Raw genomic sequence first — 20,192 nt, forward strand, 5'->3', positions numbered from 1 at the left:
TGTAACTGTATTTATTTGATTTATACTATCAACTTACAATTAGTCGATAGTTTTCAGTGCCCAACGATTTTCCCGGTTCGGTTAGAAATCGAAAGAAAACCTAACAGAACGCTGCCAGAGGGCTCTCTGTAGCATCTGCGACCCTGGGATTAGTATAGGCTGTCGCACGAATGGCGGCGTGTGTATCGGACTTTAGTAGAGACTGGGACGTCGTTGTTCACGGTTACCCTAACCCGTGGCGAAGTCAGCGGTTGTGATGATCAGTACCAGCTGACTCGTTCGTCGAGATGTTGGTGCACGTTCAGTTCGGGTTGCGTCTGTAAGACGTTATCATTTCCTTTACCGCGGTTATCGACCGCTGAATTGTGGACAGTCCTCCTCGGCATAGTATTCGAGAGTTTAGGGCTGCGCAGCATGGGACGCGCGGCTGTGGTGACGGGGGCCGTGTTGTTTTGAAGGGGACACGTTTACCCACGTGGAACGCGGTGCTAGTTTCCCTCTGTTGTTCGAACAGTGATTAGTGAAGAAGTATTATACAAAATCTGGAAGAAAAGAAAAACGTCGAATTGTCCTTGTCTCTTCCTTGGCGTGCGGAAGAGACAGGAGAGGACGACACGAGCCACGGCGATGCGCGCGCGTGTTCGTGAGTGTTCGCGTGTGCGCGCGTAGAGACGTGCACAGTGGAAGAATAAAGAAGTTTGTGAAAGAAGGAGGGAGACAGAGAGCAAACGTAACGGAAGAAAGGGACAAGCGGAAGGGAGAAAAGGAATAGAGACGCCCGGGGCCCGGCGTGTGTATGTGGAGAAGAGTAGAAACTCTGTTGTGTTTGGTCATCGTGGAAACACGTGGGGTGCGACGTGGGAGAGGGTACCTCCCCCCGAGGCCATTTAACGGACTTGGATAAAACGGTAGGACGTTTCCCTAAAAACAGTATGTATCCCTTAATCTTTCACGATCGATCGTTTCCTTGAACAGAGCGGATGAACCACGACAGACACACATACACCGGCGTGTCTGGGCATCATCCTGTCACGCAGGTATATGCGTGGAAAACATGCTGCGCATATATCGTACTTTAGCTGTCGTGTTCGCGCGAGCGCGTGCATTCGGCTGTGGTCTTAGACCATATAAACCTGCAGACACGGCACAAATAATTCTGTGGTTGCAAGGAAAAACGCCGCATCTGACAATTTAAAAAAATTCGAGCTTATACAGTAGAGGATTCCTGTGTTTACCAGAAGAAACGTTATTAAAGTAGATTCGAAAGGCTGAAAAACATGATGCAACCGATGTCCAAAACTAACACTAAACCTACCGAGCCATAAAGGTACAGATTGTTTTTATTTAGACTTTGTGCAGCTCCTATTGTAATATGTGCTCCACTAAATACAATCATTTCTTATGAATTTAAGTCTTATTATATCGATAATCGTAAAATAAAAAATCTGGAACCGGTCATTTTGAAATTTATGTGACATGCGTCGTTCTTCCTGACAAACACCGATTGTATATGGTCTAAGGCTGTGGTAGTGACACACGCATCCTGTCAGCACGGATACGTTGGCTGAAGTTTCCGATGGAAAACGAACGATTTGCCACGCGACAATCAAACGTTTATCAACGATAGCTCCTCGCGCGACATGCCCTACTCGTGTACGGCCTCTGACTATAGCTCTGACTAAGGTTCTCGCTCTGTCGTGTGACGTAATCCATTCAACCGCTTACTACGCAATACGGGACACGATCTCCTCTATCTTTGTCCCGCCTCAACCTCATCGCGTACCATCCTCTCTCTTCCTCTATCTAGTCTAGCCGTCTCGCTCCATTACACTCGATCTCGCGCGACGTCACCAACCCTTCCTTCTTCTCCGGCAATGGCGACTCGAACCGCTCGCCTACGGCGTTGTTATTGTTGTACCTCGACGCGTGCGAATCCCTTTCCCCCGAGGATGTATCGTCCAAGTAATGAACTTTTAATCATCGCGTTCAGGGTGTGGAGGTACCTATTAACGTGCCACACCCCGGTTTTCGAATACAGAACAAACTATTAGAAATTAATAAAAATAAATGAATCCCTTCGCATATAAATCAAAAGCATTACAATTATTTTTACTCCCCGAGATAACGCAATTTTTCGTTTCCGCAAAATTTTAGGAGGAATTTTAGAATTTTATCACAAATTTCTTGTGTTCGTTCATATTTCTCTGGTTTTTTAACGAAATCATCCAGAGAAATTTGACGATACAGATTAAAATATATTACAGAAAATGCGTTGAAATTAATAAAAAGATTCCATTTTCAAAATTTTAAATTTAGTGTTTCATGCGTGGACACAGGTATCGACTACACAAGCAAATATTTATTTCGCGCTGAAGTATGTAGTTATTTTATTCGATAAAAATTTATTTATGTTTGGGGTCGTATAAACTTCCATGCAAACAATGGGGCGTGAGTCAGCGAGGGTTAATAATAAATTGTCGATCCCTTTTTGTCGACAGACACGTATGACGCGCCTTTTTTCCCTGTCACGTAGTGTCGAGCGTCGGGCTTTGCGGAAGACGCCACGCGAGATGCGTCACGCGTGTTTACAAAAATCAGATTTGACCTTCGTTGCTTGTACCGCTTCGAGCAACAAAATTATTTTTATAACTCGTGGGAAATTGGATTTGCTAGTCGTTTACCTCCCCCACTTATTAAATCGACTATATTTTTGACCCTAAATGTCCCTGAAGTTTCCTAGTTCTCTGATTTTTCAGGATGGAAGCAGGTTCAAGTAGATTCTAGATCGGCTTTAGACTCGAAGCTGTTGTTATCCGGCATTTTCCCCTCGCCTCGGCAGATATCCGTAATTAAACGGAGAAAAGACAAAGCCTTTCTTTGAGGAGGAATAATCCCGTCGCTCGATGCGCACCAACCTGTTTGAGGTGGGATAAGGTAAACACGCGACGCGTGGTCTGCAGCCGGTGTAACTCGACGGTTTAACCTTCGAGAAGCCGTTTCTTCCTTCATTCAATTCCATTTTTTATTGGTCGTTCGAGCAACTGCGCGTCGTAAACACGCTCGAATTATCTTCTTCGTGAAACGCGCGTGCACAATCCGACCATGTGCGCACACATTTCACGTTTTTACACGACAGTGGTACAAATCGGGCGTCTCATGAATGTTCATTAGTTCATGTTCGGGAATATTACGATCGTGACCAGACTGCGGATTCAGAGTCGCCCTCTCCCCCTACCGGATTAGTCACGTGACAGAGACGGAACGCGTCACGTGACTGGGTCGTGGAAAGGGAAGCTAGAGTGTGGGGACAAATTTTAGCGACACTGTGCGGCTTTTGCAACATGATAAAACTTACTAAAAGAAAGAGAGTGTATAAACAAAAACTCTTAAATCATTTTTTTGTACACGAAATTATACAGTATTTTGTACAGTACTCTACGTACAATGCTAGACAATTTGTATTTCGCAGTTGTAGAATGTCGTTCAAGAGATTTTGGCCGCGTTCTAGAGATTCGAATCAATCGTTAGCCAGCTGTTAGCTGTCCCAAATAATCCCCGGAACGAAGTGAGGGGAAAAGAAAGGAATTTGGTGCGACCGTTGTTGCGGCGAGACTCTACGAGGTGTCTTGTGAGTCTTGTGAAATCCTCGAAGCCTTGAAAAACTACCGGCTAAGTGACGACGGGAAAGAGGAGAATTGGTGTGTTGCGTGTTTTGGAAGCGTCCGCCGTGATGCGATACACAAAAGCCACGCATCGATCGACGGAGCCAGAGGCTCTCCTTTTTCTGTTGCGACCACGCTCGGTCAATTATGCGGACAAAATAGCTCCTCCGCCGCACGGTTTATGAATAAAAGCGTAAAATCATAAAATAAAAGCATAAAATAATAGGAATCATAAACTTGTTGTTTTTATGAAGTAATTTAAGGCCTTAATAAATTGACTAGGCCAAAAGTGATATGTACAGTATTGTCCAGTGGCGCACCCAGGGAGGGAGCCAGGGGGCAAAGTCCCCCCACACCCCAAGAAAAAAATTTTGGGTACGTTTGACAGATATTTTGGCTAAAAAAAAAGGTCATCACGCAAAACCTAGATCATAGTGAGATCATATACATTGTACAATAGAGGATTTACTGTATCCTCTTTTTATAAATGCTCGAAATCTGCAGTCTAGGAATATGTGTTCTCGATTAATAAATCGGTGGATCGAACACAACAATCGCGCAGACACCAAATCACCGTTTGAAAGCAGGTTACTCGGTTTATGTAACGCGAGTCGATTTCGAAAAATCAACGAGCAACATTCGCGTAACAGATACGTTGGTCGCGATAACGTTATCGGGCCACCGGCCGTGCAATCGCTTGGCTCCTCCCGATGATTTGCTCTTCTCATGAATGAAATTGGACTTCGTTTTCTTTCATTCCCGTTTTCGAACCGTGCAAACGTATTCGCCGAACCGCGGATCTTTGCCCTCCAACTCTCGGACGGCGGACCGTTCTCGTAACTATAGTAATTGACGATGTTTAGGACCGTTCGCTCATAAATTTTTTCGGAATACCTCCTTGAACCGTGCCCTGTAAAAATATTTACAACCCACGCAATTTTTATTGTTTTCACTTTTAAAAAATCACGGAGGCGTCTGAAATACCCATAAATGCGTGTGCAAAATCCCAACGCAGAAGGCTCAGCAATTCTCCTGAAAAAAATTGTGAAATTTAGCACCCAAAGCTACACCCCTGAGGGCTCGTCGAGGCGACGAAACAGGAGCACGTGGGCGGTCGATTCCTCACGCATTTTCTCACGGTGATTCTTGCTAGCCTCGCTTCCGCATTCCCGTCGCGTGAAAATAGATCGGCGATCGATCCATGGGGGGTCGGTAGAGAGCAAGAGAGAGAGAGAGAGAGAGAGAATGAGCTCTTCTGCCTTTGATTTACGATTTGTATCGACAGAAGGGACATGTCCAGGTTCTTCCTCCGCACCGGACCCATTCCCAAAGTCATTAACCCCTCGCGCGTGCATTTAACTGGCCTCCTATTGTGCGCTGGACGATCTTTCAAATCAGCATTCCGGTTATGTAGATGTAGATGCAGCGCGTACGCAAAATCTCGAGTACGAAGTTGGGTGTCTGGTTTCGGACGTTTATTCGCGGGAGTAGGCTCGCTTTCGACGTCCGATACCCTCTCCTCGATACAATGTCGCTTGTCGCACCTGCCACGCACCTGGGACAGCTTTATGCGAAGAAAGTTAACTTTCCATAATTATCGTCCCCGGACATCTGAATTTTTACTGCCGTTCCTCGCGTTCCTCGTCTCCCTTTAATCTACCCCAAACATAATTGCACTAAAGATTTATTAACATTCGTCCAGTTTTGTTGTACCATAAACACTGAAGTGTTCTCTTCCTTTTTACATCAGGCGGTATGTAGTTCATCTGGCGGCACAAGCTGCTCTGAACTTTAATCGACCCCAAACATAATTGCACTGAAGATTCATTAACATTCATTCATTTTTTTTTACCATAAACACCGAAGTGTTCTCTTCCTTTTTACTTCGGGCGGTAATTCGTCTGGAAGTAGAAGCTGCTCTGTACTTTAATCTACGCCAAATATATTTGCACTAAAGATTTATTAACATTCGTCCATTTTTGTTTTACCATAAACACCGAAGTGTTCTCTTCCTTTTTACTTCAGGCGGTAATTCGTCTGGAAGTAGAAGCTGTAAAAAAGTGGATCTACATGAAACAATAAGTCGAGGAAAGAGAATAATGTTTTCTCGTAGTCGAGTACTCTACCTTCCCCTTCTACGACGCTCTCCCCTTCTGCCAAGGCCCGGTCACGTGACTTATCCGATACTGGCAGAGAGGGGGTTGGAACGGAGCAGTGTCGCCAGTAGGGTTGCCATCTGCGAGTCCCGCCGGGCTCCTTACCCTTTCGCCCCTCGCCCACACTCGTTAGCTTGACTATTTGCTTGATGCGTCAGCGTTAGTGGGAAGAGTGGGGGAAGCAAAGGCGAGCTCCGCAGCACAGATGGGCGAGGGGTGGAAGGGCAAGGGGCATGGCGGGACTCACAGATGGCAACCCTGGTTGCCAGATCAATTTACCCCCTCTCTAATGATCAGAGTAATATGTGACACGTTACGACGGCCGCGACGGCTTAGTGGGGAACATTGGAGTGTGCTTGTGGTGGTGGAGAGGTAAACCCGTCCAGTTTTGGTCGTTTCTAGCGACACTGGAGACCGGGTAAGAATCGATTCGCCGGTGGATGTTTAAACAAAACCATCATTTCAGTTCGTTATCGCGAATAGTATAGGATAGAGACTGGTCCATAAACATGTCCCTTCGCTTTCGATTTGTGTGCTCACCCTTGGATTGCTCGGGAATCGATGAACGGTTCGCAAACAACTCGAGATGAGACTCCGAGCCCCACGTGTGTACTCTGTACTCCGCTCTTTTTTGTCCGTCTCTGCTTTGTGGAATACCGTGCCACATTTTCGCAGCTCGCGCTACATTCCCTGCGAGAGCTGCATGAATATTCCGCGGTGATTTCGTTCGAGTCCACCCGGCGGGATTTCATTAGGTTGTTCGTTTCGCCACTGGATTCCCGAGTGTTCAGTCAAAACGTGCCCCAAATGGATGAAACATCGAAATAATAATTAGAATATCTTCTAAACTGTCGAAAAATATGCTCAACAAAATCTGCTTATGTCCAGTGGCGCGTTACCCTATGGGCAACTTGGGCAAATGCCCGGGGCCCCAAATTAAAGGGGGCTTGGGGGCCCCGAAATTCTACTTTGCCCAAGACCCCAACTAGTTATAATGCGCTACTGTTTATATCTTATTACTTTTCTTCGATAAACAATCGGTTTTCGAAAAATTTGTGAAATTTTTTCTGGGGGGTGGCGTAGAAAAAAGTTAGACAAAAATTTTTGAAAAGAGTAAATAGGACCCAGCCGATTCAGCTGAATCGAATCGATCGCGTAGTTATATTTGGATGAAGTGGCGTTCGTTAACCAGACGATTGCGGATTCAGTTGAATTTGACCGTTGATTGGGTAATCTAGCCGTCGTTATCCTATCGAAATTTTCCAACCGGCATAGAGGAAAATTCGCTCGAACAGGGACACGCGACGAAGACGAATGCGAACGCGGCCACAGGGTAAAGATAATACATATGTAGCGGATTATTTCTAGATGCGTAAATTATATTTACCCCACGTAAACAACAACGCGACGGCGACGGTGCTACGATGGCAGAGAGATTTCTCTCGCGTTGATTGTAACCACCGCAACCGGTGTGGGCTGCTGCGGAGACAAATCACAGAGCCAAAAATTGCATCGTTGCGTCAGCCTCGTCGAACGTTTGCGTCACGAGCCTTGTTTGTTCCTTGAAGGGCTTTCGTCAGAGTCTACTGGACCCAGTGTCGCCAAATTCACATTTTTCTCCCACTCCACCGTTCCCCCTCCACGGCGTTATTCCCCTACTTTCCAACCGCGAGCATCCCCACTCTTCGCATGTTTATAATATACGTATATGCATTTATGTATCTGCTGTGTATGTATAAAGTTTTACAAAATACCAATGTGTTACTTAACAATTATAATCCCTAGGAAACGCAAATGATAGTTTCGGGAATGTCTTATAAATTTAATAAATTGTTTTGTTATTCGATGTGCATACTGTGATCGTACATACAGTATATGTTTGAACTAAAGTGAATGTATTCATTGTTAGAATGCGGATCTTTATGCAATTATGGCTCTTGAAAATTTTTTAGAAATGTTAGGATAGAAAATATAACAGAATTTAGAACGATTTTAATTTATTTCAGTTCTGAAGAGGCTACTATCACAGATTTTATTTGATTCGCGTTTCTGCAAATTCGTCTACAAAAATTGCGAATTGCATAAACCATCCCTGCGATCCGATTGGCGTTGCGTCTGCGCCGCGACTGGCCCGCTAGTGGCAGGGAAGGGGTAACCGTACTCCCCTCTATCGGTTCCTGTTTTGTCAATCAGTTATGAATGAAGTTTCTACATACATTGTATTCATTATTCCCCGAATGTTTGCACAGCATGTTAACCCATCGTTTCTCATCGGGGGAACGAGTCGCGTCGTCTCGAATTCCTGGGCACACTAAGCGATAAGAAAAAATAGGGGCCAGGCACGAGCCAGTCTCCCGCTTATCAGCTCGTTATCAGAGCCGTCTGAAATTATAAATGGGCGGACTCGTGTGCCAGTTCGAATTTAAGATCCGGCTGTACAGCTTCCCGTAAAAACTAGTCTAGTTTCTTTACAAAGTGAAAATCCGGTCCGTTCTAATTTTTAGTTTATTCATCCTTGCACACTTGCTCAGATCGCGTGTTCAGATAGCTCGCAATATTCGAAGCAGACACGAATAAGACTTCCACTCGAAGGTGTCATTTTAAATAAAATAAAGATTTTTCTTCATCTGTGCAGAATTGTTCAATATATTCATTTAAAATATTTCAATATATGTATATATAATCAATATACATATAATATATTTCAATATATGTATTCAGTTAAAATTATTAACTGTAAAAAGACTATGAAAGCCTATGGAGAATTTTTCAGAAAGTTGGGTCGAGTCGTTGTAACGGGTCCCCCGAGTCGCCCCTCTTAATCCGTGATGCTTCCGATCGATTCAATAACAAATTGAACAATTACACCAGTAAACACGTTCGTTACCGTCTCCTGTTCATTCTCCGGCTCTCGATTTCACCGATTATTATTGATTGCTGTCGGATAATGAAGAGAACGCGGCAGACCATTCAATAACAAGACCACCGCAATTCCATTTTCTCCTTCATCGCGCTCGTTTAATGGCTGCCGGGCAAATGGGACCAGGATCTCCCGAAATATTTCTCGTTGTTCCGTTAACGCGCTACGAAAGCCGCATTCCATGTAACGAACTGCGCTATAACAACAACAATCAAGTACAATTTTATATAATTACATTTGCACTCGGAGTTATCTCCATTCTAGAACGAAATTTTTCTTCTGACCTATCATAGAATATTTCCATTTTATAGGATTTTTTTGTTATTCGTATTAGTAACTTATTAAGTACAAGCTTGATAATGTATTGGGAGTACAAATAAGTCTCCGCCGTTTTTCATCTTCCCGCAAATGACGTTTATTCGGCTCAAAACTCGACGTTTTCGCACGAAAAAAATATACGACGCTGATATTACGATATGACGTCTTACATCTGACACTAGCCGCCATAACTTACTGGTTGCGCTATCTGATTTCAAACGGCGGAGACTTATTTGTACTCCCAATACAAAATAGTTTAAATAATGGTATAACAATTTTTAGTGGGGCCTCAGAGTCGCCACTCGAGTGCAAAGGGTTAACATTCAATCGAGAAGATAAAATTTAACCATTTTTATATGCAATCTTATATCGGAAAGACATATTTTATAGAATTGTATGCTTTCGTATACACGTCACTGTAAATTGTGAAAAAAATAGAAAGAATGCTTTTAAATGGTTGGAAATCTGATTTTAATAATTCGGACTGCGTCAGTTGTAACAGCACGCCGTTCGATTTCATATGCAGAAAACTTGTTCCGCTTTCGGTGGTGCAACATAAATTCGCAATAACGACTGGAACAATGTAGCTCGTATCATCGAAACGAACCATCTGCACGAACGTTCGTGTCCCAGCACCGGTTGCGGTCTTTTTGGAACTGTTTGTGAATTTCAAAAGGAGTTAGTATTTTCTACATCTTGGTCTTCAACTTCGTTCCTGGAATTCGTTTCCTTCACCGTTTCAACCGGTCGGGAAACATTCACTTTCGATATTCTGGGTATCGGGGGAGGGATAATGATCATGACTGTTAGGTTGCAAGGACTCTGACCGTTACAGCGCGGTACACCCAAAGTGGCCAGATTTTGAGACTCTTCTCCACTTCTCATCTTCCCCTTCCACGACGCTATTCCCCCACCCAGTAGCGCGTTATACAGTAAGAAGCATAACTGATTCAACACACTTTAAATCAGAATAACTTTTTTATGAATGGACCAAACGACTTCAATTTCTCTGTAAGGCTAGAAGAAAAAATATTTTGAAAAAATGCATTTGGTCGGAATTGCGAAAAAAAATAGTAAAAACTTATTCTTGCAACACTTTTTTAGCTGGGCCTATAAAGAAAATTTAAAAGATGTGTTTGGTCGACTCGTATAAATTATATACGCTCTGAAAGTTTCATTGAAGTTGGTTAATTGGTTTACGAGTTATAAACGATAAAAAGTAAAAAGGCCGAAAATCTTGAAAAATTGCAATTTTTATTACTTTTGATCGTTTATAACTAGTAAACCAATTAACCAATTTCAATGAAATTTTCAGAGCGTATATAATTCACACAGATTCGACCGATTATTGAAATCCTATCACCCACAGATATCGCCGTTTGCACGAACCATTGTTCATTGGCGGAATTGGGAACCCCAATTCTGACGATTTCGATCGTCCAAGACAATGCGGTCGTGTTCCCCAAATGGGTCGTCGGAATTTAATGGGTTAAGTGATCGTTTAGTGCCACGGGTCCGACGATGACTACTACGGTCACAGGGAGTGTGACCTAGAAGGAATACCGCTCGAGCGTGATGCACCTATTATAATGCAATTTACATAGGAGATGGTTTCCTCAGAGGATTGGAAATTATGATTACGATGGCCAACGCCTGAAAAGTCTATTCGATTGTTCCAGGCCGTCGGCGACCATGGGGGCCAAGAAGTTCTTCATCTTCAACAAGAAGCTACTCTGAACGATGCCGCGATATGAGCATCGACGTTGCTTCAAGAAAGACATAGCTACAAGTGGTTCGCGTTTCCCGAAACATCGCAGTCTTCATCGACAGGACTCCGCTGGGATCCTGAGGGGTCGTCCAGTCCATCACGGTCCCCACAGGAAGAGAGGAAGAGTTACGCAGAGCTGAATGAGGTCTAAAGGTCAAGATCCTTGCGAAGAGGAAATCGCTGGAGGGTCCCTTTGCAGTTAGGAATCGTCCAATGTCGGCACTAAACGATCACAGTCCGCAAGAAAAACCACCAGATCATCAGTTTCACCATCTGGAGTAGTCAAGATCCTAATCGGAGCTTGCAGGATCCAGCGAGGACTCGTCTGCAGGCAACTGGAGGAGGAGGTTCGACTAGAGGAGGAGGTCCTTTGAGCATTAGTTTCAGTATTTGCAGTGGTTAAGATCCTCGTGAAGGAGTCGAGGACTCGTCTGCAGGCAAAGAGGAAGAGTCCTGAAGCTTGCTGAGTCTCGCTAGGAATCGACTGGATGAGGAGGAGGTCATCACACATCAGTTTCACCATCTAAAATAGTCAAAATCCTTGCAAAGAGGAAGTTGTTGGAGTCGAGGCTTCTCGCGAAGCTTGTAGGATCCACGAAGAACTCGTCTGCAGGCGAAGAGGAAGAAGCCTGAAGCTTGCTGGGTCTCGCTAAAAATCAACTGGAGGAGGAGCCAGAAGAAGGAGAAACTGGGGTATCCTGGAGATTGGCAAGCGCAAGTGGCTCTCTGTGATCCGTGATAGAGGTCTGCTCGCACGGCCAGCCTTGGTGGCGATCGATCGGGTGGGATTAATCGGGAGTGCGGAGGTGGAAGAACCAAGGGGCGGGATAATTTAGGAAGGTTTGACGATAGCTTCGTCAATAGGAACAGTGTCGATGAGACAGGGAGATGAGGATGAGGTGGTCGCTGCTGATCGTCGTACTGCTCTGCGTCGCGGCGCGACTTACGCGGCTGGCTCATTGCCAGGACACGTCCTGGCTCAGGATGCCGGAGAATTACTGGGGCAAGAACCTTCACGGCGAATACGATCGGTATGATCATACGAACCGGAAGAACAGCTGGGATCCACGATGGAACGGAGACCCCATCGCAACGGACGACCCACGGTTTTACGACCAGGTCGTTAACCACAGAAGCAACAGGGCCATCGATGACTCTAGGTACTTCCATATCTGTTAGGCATTCGCGTATGAGACCTCCGGTTTTCAACGCCAGGAATTGTTTGTAAATGGGTTCATTGACCCCAGGTTCGCGGGACCCGCTAGCTTAAAGATGCATCATTCAATATTTATTTATTAACTCTCGTCCGTCCCTCGTTTCAAGAACTAGATCTGTCCCTTGGGGCCAAATCGTAATGATCAAATTTACCTAAAGATTACAGAACGGTAAAATTGACACGGGGGACGGATGAGTTGCCCTACGCTTTATTTTACGGTGCCAGTGGTTAGAGCTCTTTTTGTAGTTCGTAATTTCCTAAAAAAGGAGAAACTTTATATTTATTGTATGCCTAGATGTTCTCCAATGACTATACGGTTAGACTGTACAAGGGGTTAAGCAATGCAAAACCTGGCGTGGTTACCGGACCATTCCGGTCGGAGCTTGCTGCAGAGAAGGGATATAGTACACCTTGGCCCTTGAATGCGCAATTTCTCTCGTGCCGGACCGATTGTCCTAATTCCAGTGGTCTAAACGCTTGCACGGCATTGACGCAGATCATCCGAGCCGAACACGAAGACGAATCCGCCGCCAGGCCAATTGACCAACCTCCCGAAGGTGCCCGCGAAGACCACGCCAAGGCCGAGGAAATTGAAGAACGTGACGATCGCAGACGGCATCTGCCAGAGCATCGATATCCGGAACAGCGTGCAGTATTTCCCGATCATGAAGGGTTGTCGGGTGATAGAGGGCTATCTGCAGGTGGTTCTGATCGAGAACAGCTTCGAGACAGAATTCCAGGACATTCAGTTCCCCGAGCTGCGCGAGGTCACCGGCTACGTGCTCTTGTACCGTGTCAACGGCTTGAAGAGTCTCGCTAATCTCTTCCCGAACCTCGAAGTGATACGCGGCAATATTCTGCTGACCGACTACGCCTTCATGGTCTACGAGATGCAGAACCTGCAAGAGGTGAGTCCCCGTTTACAAGAACTTTCTTTACCAATTTTGACGTGGATAATTCTAATCGTTGGTGAATTCTCGTTTACAAGTACTTTCTTTAACAATTCTGACATAGACAACTCTAATCGTTGCAGACGTAAATTGTAGTACAAGGGCCAAAGGATTAAGACCTTTACAGTAGTTTACAGGCCCTAAGCAGAGTCGCCAGATGAAGACTTGTGTCCCCGCTCTATCTTCCCCTTTTACGACGCTATTCCCCCCAAGCTTCTGCGTGTGTCCGGTACTGGCAGAGGGGGTAACCTTTTCCCCTCCATCCGTTCTCTCCCCTCATCTGGCGACACTAGCTCTAAGCACGATTTTGAGGCACTTTTGTACAGGATTACAGTCTTCCCTCGCATAGTGTTACTGTTCTTTCACGTTTGTGAACATAATGGACTGGGAAAGTTTTATATTTTTCATTGCTTTTTTTACAGAACTTTTAGCGACGTGTTTGTGAGATTTTTCGAATTAAGATCAGTCCAAATACGACACAATTTCGACCATATCTACCGATTTAAAGTGTGATCATAACTCGGTATGATACAGGTAAATATGTTTGGAACTCTGTCGTGTTCGGTCTTGTTTTAACCAGGGAAATTTCGCAAATATATTAGTAAAAATTCTGGAAGTAAGAAACAAAAAATAAAAAAGTTTCGTATCCACGTTCATCGCTGTTTGGTCCTTCGCAACGAAATAACTAACACTATGCGTGCAGACGAAAGTCACACTATGCGAGGGAAGACTGTACTCGAACGTGATGTAGGGTAATAATTAAGATCTAGCAAATACGTAGTATTTTTACGAAAAATATTGTCTGCGGTGCGAGTACAGAGAAAGTTCGTGTTATTTCAGATTCAATAATGACAAGCAATATTTTCACCGGTACGGCGCGGCGCTCGCGGCGCTTGGGGGAAAAAATGTGAAATAAGACTCCTGTTAGCACCGCAAATATTTTACAACGAGCGTGAAGCCCCCGCGAAACGGAAGGGCTGTTTGACCTGCGGTCGACTGGATTTCCGTAGGCGGCGTGTTGTTCCTGAAAATAACCGTGGATCAATATTCGCTTGTTAGATCGCAAACATTTGTCGCCCGTCGCTTTTTGTCGTTCGGGAACGAGTAGAAAAGTAAACTTTCCCGTTACTTTGCACGGCGTGTGTCTGTATATGTATACGCGTGTGTGTTATCGCAAAATATAGTTTCGTGCGCAAACTGAACCGTTTCAAGTTAAACTGGCACTGAAAAATTTGCAATCAGCATAAACGACCGACTAAGACGTTGTTTATTAGCATAACTCGTAGCGAAACTACAGAGTGACAAGACAGACCGACTTAGTAATTATTGCAATTAATGTTCGTTTCTTGAAAGGTCTTTTTCAGGCACGTCCACACCGAAGCAACAAACCTCTCATCGCCTGTTGTTGTTTCTTGGCTTGTTCTTCTTTTTCTCTTCCGAGGTATCGATTCGGTGTGGACGCAGCTTTACACGTGCGAAGCACCGAGACATTAGGAGTCGGATTGGTTCGCGGGATCGAACGCTAATTTTCCGGATCGATCATTCCCACGGCGACTCCGTGGCGGGATCCGCTGGGTCTTCGTGGTTGTGTTGCAATTCGTCTGGCGCGGCTAGTTGACCCGGCCGGTCAAGTGACGTTAATTAGCCAATCGAATTAACCGGTCGTTCGACCTCTGGCTGGCAATATCTGATTCGCGTTCACCCGGTCTTTTCTTCTTGCAGATCGGCCTGAAGAAGCTCGTGGAAATCTCCAGGGGCAGCATCAGGATCGAGAAGAACCCGGCCCTCTGCTACACGAACAACCTGGACTGGGACCTGATCGTGGCGGCTGGCGAGAACGTCATCAGGGACAACCGGGAGGAATCCTCTTGTCCAAGTACTTGTCCAAGTCCACGTTGTCTTTTCTAACCTTCTTGGTCATCTAGCCAACTAGTCCCGTTGGTGTCCTGTTAGGTTCCTTCTTGTTTGGTGTCAAATTTAGCTGTTTTCATAAAGCTGCGACAGCTACATGCTGCCGAACAATGCAAATTACCATTCGTAAACGTAAAAGTAGGACTTGTGTGGGAGACAATGGTTTGGATTGATCCTCCATCTAGCGCAGAGTGTTCCAACTTGCTCCCCTCCAAGAGTCGCAAGTTCCCCACCATTGATCACACCTCCTCCCAAGTTGGAACTCCCTGATCTAGCGCTTTTGACTACTATAAAAGCCCATCTTTGCATTATCGAGAAATGAGAAGGCGCATTCTGGACCCTTGCGATCCTGGCAACGAGTCTACCTCCTTAACTCCGGGATTCTTCGTGTTCCAGGCTGCTCGCACTGTCCGCAAGGTCTCTGCTGGACCGCGCAGCACTGCCAAACATTGCAAAAGTCGGAATGCCACAAACAGTGTCTCGGCGAGTGTCGTGGTCCGACCGATAGCGACTGCTACGTCTGCAAGCATTATCAACACGAGGGAAGATGCGTGGAGAACTGCCCCCCTCACTTGTGAGTACACAGACCTGATTGAATCACTTCTACCAGCAAGGAGCACCTTTTCTGAGTTGCTGAATTGACGTTCCAGGTACGCTTACCTCTCGAGACGTTGCATCGCCAAGGATGAGTGCCTGAAGTTCAATAGTCGTCTGAGGAGGTACCAGCAGGAGGAAGGGCTAGCTTGGAGGCCATTCAACGGATCCTGCTTGACCCAGTGTCCCGAAGGATACGAGGATGCTGTAGATCAGTACAATGTAAGCTCCCATTCGATCTAGGTTTCCCTATTTTGCTAAAATGAGCATGTAGCTGTCGCAGCTTTATGAAAATAGCGCCCCTGTATGCTTTTGAATAATGCAAATTACGCCTCGTAAACGCGAAAGTTGGCCAATTTGGGAAGCTTGCGGCCTAGATTGATCTTTTAAACCCCATCTTTGGAACCCGAAACCCTGGCAATCCTAGAAACGAGTCTACCCCCTTAAGAGATCTCCGAGGTCTTTCCATCATTTCGTCCGCGCCGTGTCTTCTCTTAGTAACACGAACTTCCTCTTGCAGATAACCACGTGCCGAGTCTGCGTGCGCCAATGCCGCAAAGTGAACCACGGCGCTCTGATTCGTCACATCTCGGACGCGCAGATGTTCCGCGGCACGACCGTGGTGAAAGGAGCTCTGGAGTTCCAGATCCGGAACGGTAATCCGAACATCATGAACGAATTGACAGAAGCATTCGGCCAGATCGAGGAGATCACCGAGTACCTGAAGATCACGCACTCGTTCCCGATCACGTCGCTGAACTTCTTCAAGAAATTAAAAGTGATCCGCGGAGAAAAGCTGGACATCAACAACGCCAGCCTTGCGGTACTCGACAATCCGAATTTATCGAACCTGTTCCCCGTCGAGCAGAAGATCTCGATCGACAACGGCCGACTGTTCTTCCACTACAATCCGAAGCTGTGCCTCTCGAAGATCGTGCAGTTAAGCAAGATGGTGAACATCACGAACTTCACGGACATGGAGGTGCAGCCGGAGTCGAACGGCGAGAAGGTAGCCTGCAACGTGGTGAACATCAACATCACGGTGAGGGACCTGGGCCCGGACTACGCGGATCTGGTTTGGGACAGTTACAAGCCTACCGAGGGTCAGAAGTTACTCAGCTACCTGTTGAACTACATGGAGACGGAGAACGAGAACATCAGCTACGAATCGAACGCCTGCGGCGGCTGCAACGCTTGGCAGATCCTCGACGTCGACATCCCGAAGTGGAAGAACTCCGTGTCGAAATACATCACCGATCTGAAGCCGTACACCATGTACGCGGTGTTCGTGAAGACGTTCAACGCCCGCAACAGCAACAACTTCGTGATGAACCAGGTCGGCCAGTCGGAGATCATCTTCTTCAGGACCAGGAGCACGATGCCGTCACCACCTATCAACGTTCTGTCCACTTTCAAAAGCGACTCGGAGATCTTGGTCACCTGGGAGCCGCCCATCTTCCCAAACGGTCCAATAGGATACTACATGATCTCCAGCTCCAGGATTCTGGAAGAGGAAGAGCTAATCTCGTGCAGGGACTACTGCAAGAACCCTCTGCAGAATGAAGTCGAGGATACGGTGCCCGAAGTGACCGTGAAGACTCCCATCATGAACGCCGATTCCTGTTGCACGAAGGACAACCAGCACGAGAACGTGATCACCTCGAAGAAGTTCGAGATTTTCTGCCACGAGAACACGACCATCAGCTACATCTCGCCCGGTTGGAGGGACTACTGCGTGTACAACAATTACAATTCCGTCGACGAGAAGTTCTACAAGCTGACGTCCTCTTTGCAGCAGAACTCTGGGAAACCTGAGAACACCGTCGGTTTAGTAGACACGAGCGCCGTTACGTACAATGTCAGCGGAGGGAACAACTCATTCGTGATCAAGAATCTGCGGCACTTCACGCGGTACAGCATCTCCATCGCTGCGTGCGGCGTGAAGGTGAACGAGTCGGAAATGTGCTCGTCGATCCAGTACACCAGCGGCAGGACCAGGAAGCTGGACCACGCGGACGACGTGCAGAACGTGAAGGTCTACGTGACTAACAACACCATCGTGGAAGTGACCTGGGACTTGGTGAAGAACCCGAACGCGGTCACAGTCTCGTACATCATCGAGTACATGAATCTAGACGTGAAGGACGCCAGAAAAATCACCGAATGCATCGCTAACACCGAGAGGGAGAGATTGACCAGCTTCTTCGTGAAGAATCTGACGCCTGGCAGGTACAGTCTGCGAATGAGGTCCACATCTCTGGCCGGGAATGGCCTGTTCTCCGACGTCGTTCACTTCTACATAAACGTGTCGAACGCCGCGCCGATCACTCTGATCTCGTTGCTAATGCTGGCTTTTCTATTTATCATCACCATGGCGTTCTTCGTGTTCCTGCGGATTCAGCACAAGAAGAAGAAGCAGGAGAGGCTGATAGCCAGCGTGAACCCGGACTACATCGAGACCAAGTACGTGATCGACGATTGGGAAGTACCCACAGAGAATGTCGAGATCGTGGAGAAGCTGGGTCTCGGTAATTTCGGCATGGTGTACCGCGGTATCTACGACAAGAGCACGCCGGTTGCTATTAAGACGATCTCGAAGACGTCTAGCCAGAGGGAGAAGAATGAGTTTTTGAACGAGGCCTCGGTGATGAAGAACTTCTCCACGTACCACATCATCAAGCTCCTCGGCGTGGTGTCGATCGAGAACCCTCCGTACGTGATCATGGAGCTGATGGAGAACGGGGACTTGAAGACCTATCTGCGGAAGATTAGGGACAGACCGGACCTGGTCCCGGACGCCTGCGGGATTATGCGAATGGCGGCGGAGATCGCTGATGGTATGGCTTACTTGGAATCGAAGAAGTACGTGCACCGGGATCTGGCCGCGAGGAACTGCATGGTGTCCAAGGATCTGGTCTGCAAGATCGGCGACTTCGGCATGGCCAGAGACATTTACGAAACGGATTACTACAAGATCGGGCGGAAAGGCTTGCTGCCTATCAGGTGGATGGCGCCGGAGAACCTCTCCGACGGCGTGTTCACGTCCGATTCGGATGTCTGGTCGTTCGGAGTGGTTCTCTACGAGATCCTGACCCTGGCTGAGATGCCTTATCAAGGTTTCTCGAACGAGGACGTGCTCAGGCACGTGCTGCACAAGGGGACGCTTAGCGTACCGCGCAACTGTCCCGAGAATATTCACATGATCATGGAGAAGTGCTTCAAATGGCGGCCCAGCGATCGCCCAACGTTCATGGAGATCGTAGGCGAACTGGAACCGTGTCTTAGGCAGGACTTCTGCGAGAAGTCGTTCTATCATTCGCCGGAGGGCGTGGAAAGCCGCAGGTCAGGCTTGAAGAAGCCCTACCACCCCGCGGCGCCCATCAGGTTCCACTGGGGCAACGAGACCGCCAGGTGGGTCAAGGAGTTCGAGGACAACGTGACCCTCCTCGACCAAACCAAAGCCGGCACCAGCAGGGGACGCATCTTCAGGAACGGTTTCCAACATTTCGGTAACGCAACCAACCTGGAGAACGTGCCTCTGGATCGGTGAGAACCACCTCGGCGAACCAATCGCCTGTCCAAGACCTTGTAAATACCTTGTACAAAACCGTACGCGGGCCTCGACCTTCATGGTCACCTTCAAGGCTCATCTATACATATCTCTACGAACTCTCTCTCTCTTCCTCGGTTGGGATGTTGTAAATAGAAGCAACCCGATGGATGTTGCTCCATCTTTTATAGAGAAATTTTGATCCGTTCCCACTTCGGGATTACCAGCTCTTCGAGGTGCAGGCTCCGTCGGAAAACTACCTCTCAAGCTGACTTTCATCGTGGCTGTCCCACGGAACCTAAATATTCGAAACGAGTAAACTTCTCCTTACGTAACCAGAAATTTTTGCCTTTCTCCAACAAATTTTAACCTTTTTCCTATGTTATCCAGTGGATTTAGACGAGAGGATGTGAGAAATCCAAGTTTCGATCCTGCAGGATCAATGAAAAAGGTAAAAATTTATAGGAGAAAGGTAAAAATTTCCGGTTGCGCAAGGAGAAGAGCAGCCTTCGAAACGCATATATACGTACACACACATACATCAGAGTTCCTTATCGATAGACCGCGGATGTTTATGCAAAACATAAAGATCCGCAGTCTACTTATTAATCGCATACCGTTCGCGCGAGCAGCGATCTTCGATTATTAATTTTTAGCGGACATTGTTCGACGGGAATGGCGCGGACGGATGGGAGGTTTGCGCTCGCGCGGGTATCTTGCAATAGGTACGCCAACAATCTTTGCAATAAGTATAACTTAAGCTAGACGGTTTTAAGCGGGCCGGGAGCCGAACAAGAAGACAAAAAGAGAGTATCCTCTATTTTATAGTAACGGATGTCCGGATAAGTATTTTTCATGGCCGTAATTATTCTTAATCGATCGACTGAAGCAGCGGGCACGTATAGGGTGGGGGGGGGCGAGATGTAGACGGGAAGAGAACGGGTTTCGAGGGTGGAATCGATTCCCACCCCTTCATGCGTCGGTTCAATACTCCGGAAGCTTTCGATTATCTGGAAACGATATATATATATGTGTACATACATATATTTATTGGACGATTGCAAACGTTCGTGGCTGATTCTGAATATAAAACACGAGAGGCGACATTTTTCAATAAATGTTTTATTAATTGTTATTAAAAAGTCGA

At 46.6% G+C, this 20,192-nt stretch overlaps 1 protein-coding gene across 2 annotated transcripts; it reads left to right on the forward strand.

Moving 5' to 3' along the window:
* The first annotated feature begins 211 nt into the window (after positions 1 to 211).
* On the forward strand, positions 212 to 20,063 carry LOC143212925 (insulin receptor). 2 transcript variants are annotated; one of them, XM_076432238.1, is made up of 8 exons: positions 212 to 908; positions 2,757 to 2,934; positions 10,736 to 11,984; positions 12,537 to 12,948; positions 14,713 to 14,866; positions 15,298 to 15,475; positions 15,552 to 15,717; positions 16,016 to 20,063. In XM_076432238.1, the coding sequence occupies exons 3-8, from the start codon at positions 11,713 to 11,715 to the stop codon at positions 19,043 to 19,045; spliced, it is 4,212 nt and encodes a 1,403-aa protein (XP_076288353.1). In that variant the 5' UTR covers positions 212 to 908; positions 2,757 to 2,934; positions 10,736 to 11,712; the 3' UTR covers positions 19,046 to 20,063. The 2 variants fall into 2 exon arrangements, with proteins under 2 accessions (XP_076288353.1, XP_076288352.1); XM_076432237.1 differs by lacking the exon at positions 2,757 to 2,934.
* Positions 20,064 to 20,192: the final 129 nt, after the last annotated feature.

Source organism: Lasioglossum baleicum, chromosome 10 (assembly GCF_051020765.1).
Source record: "Lasioglossum baleicum chromosome 10, iyLasBale1, whole genome shotgun sequence".
NCBI lineage: Eukaryota > Metazoa > Arthropoda > Insecta > Hymenoptera > Halictidae > Lasioglossum > Lasioglossum baleicum.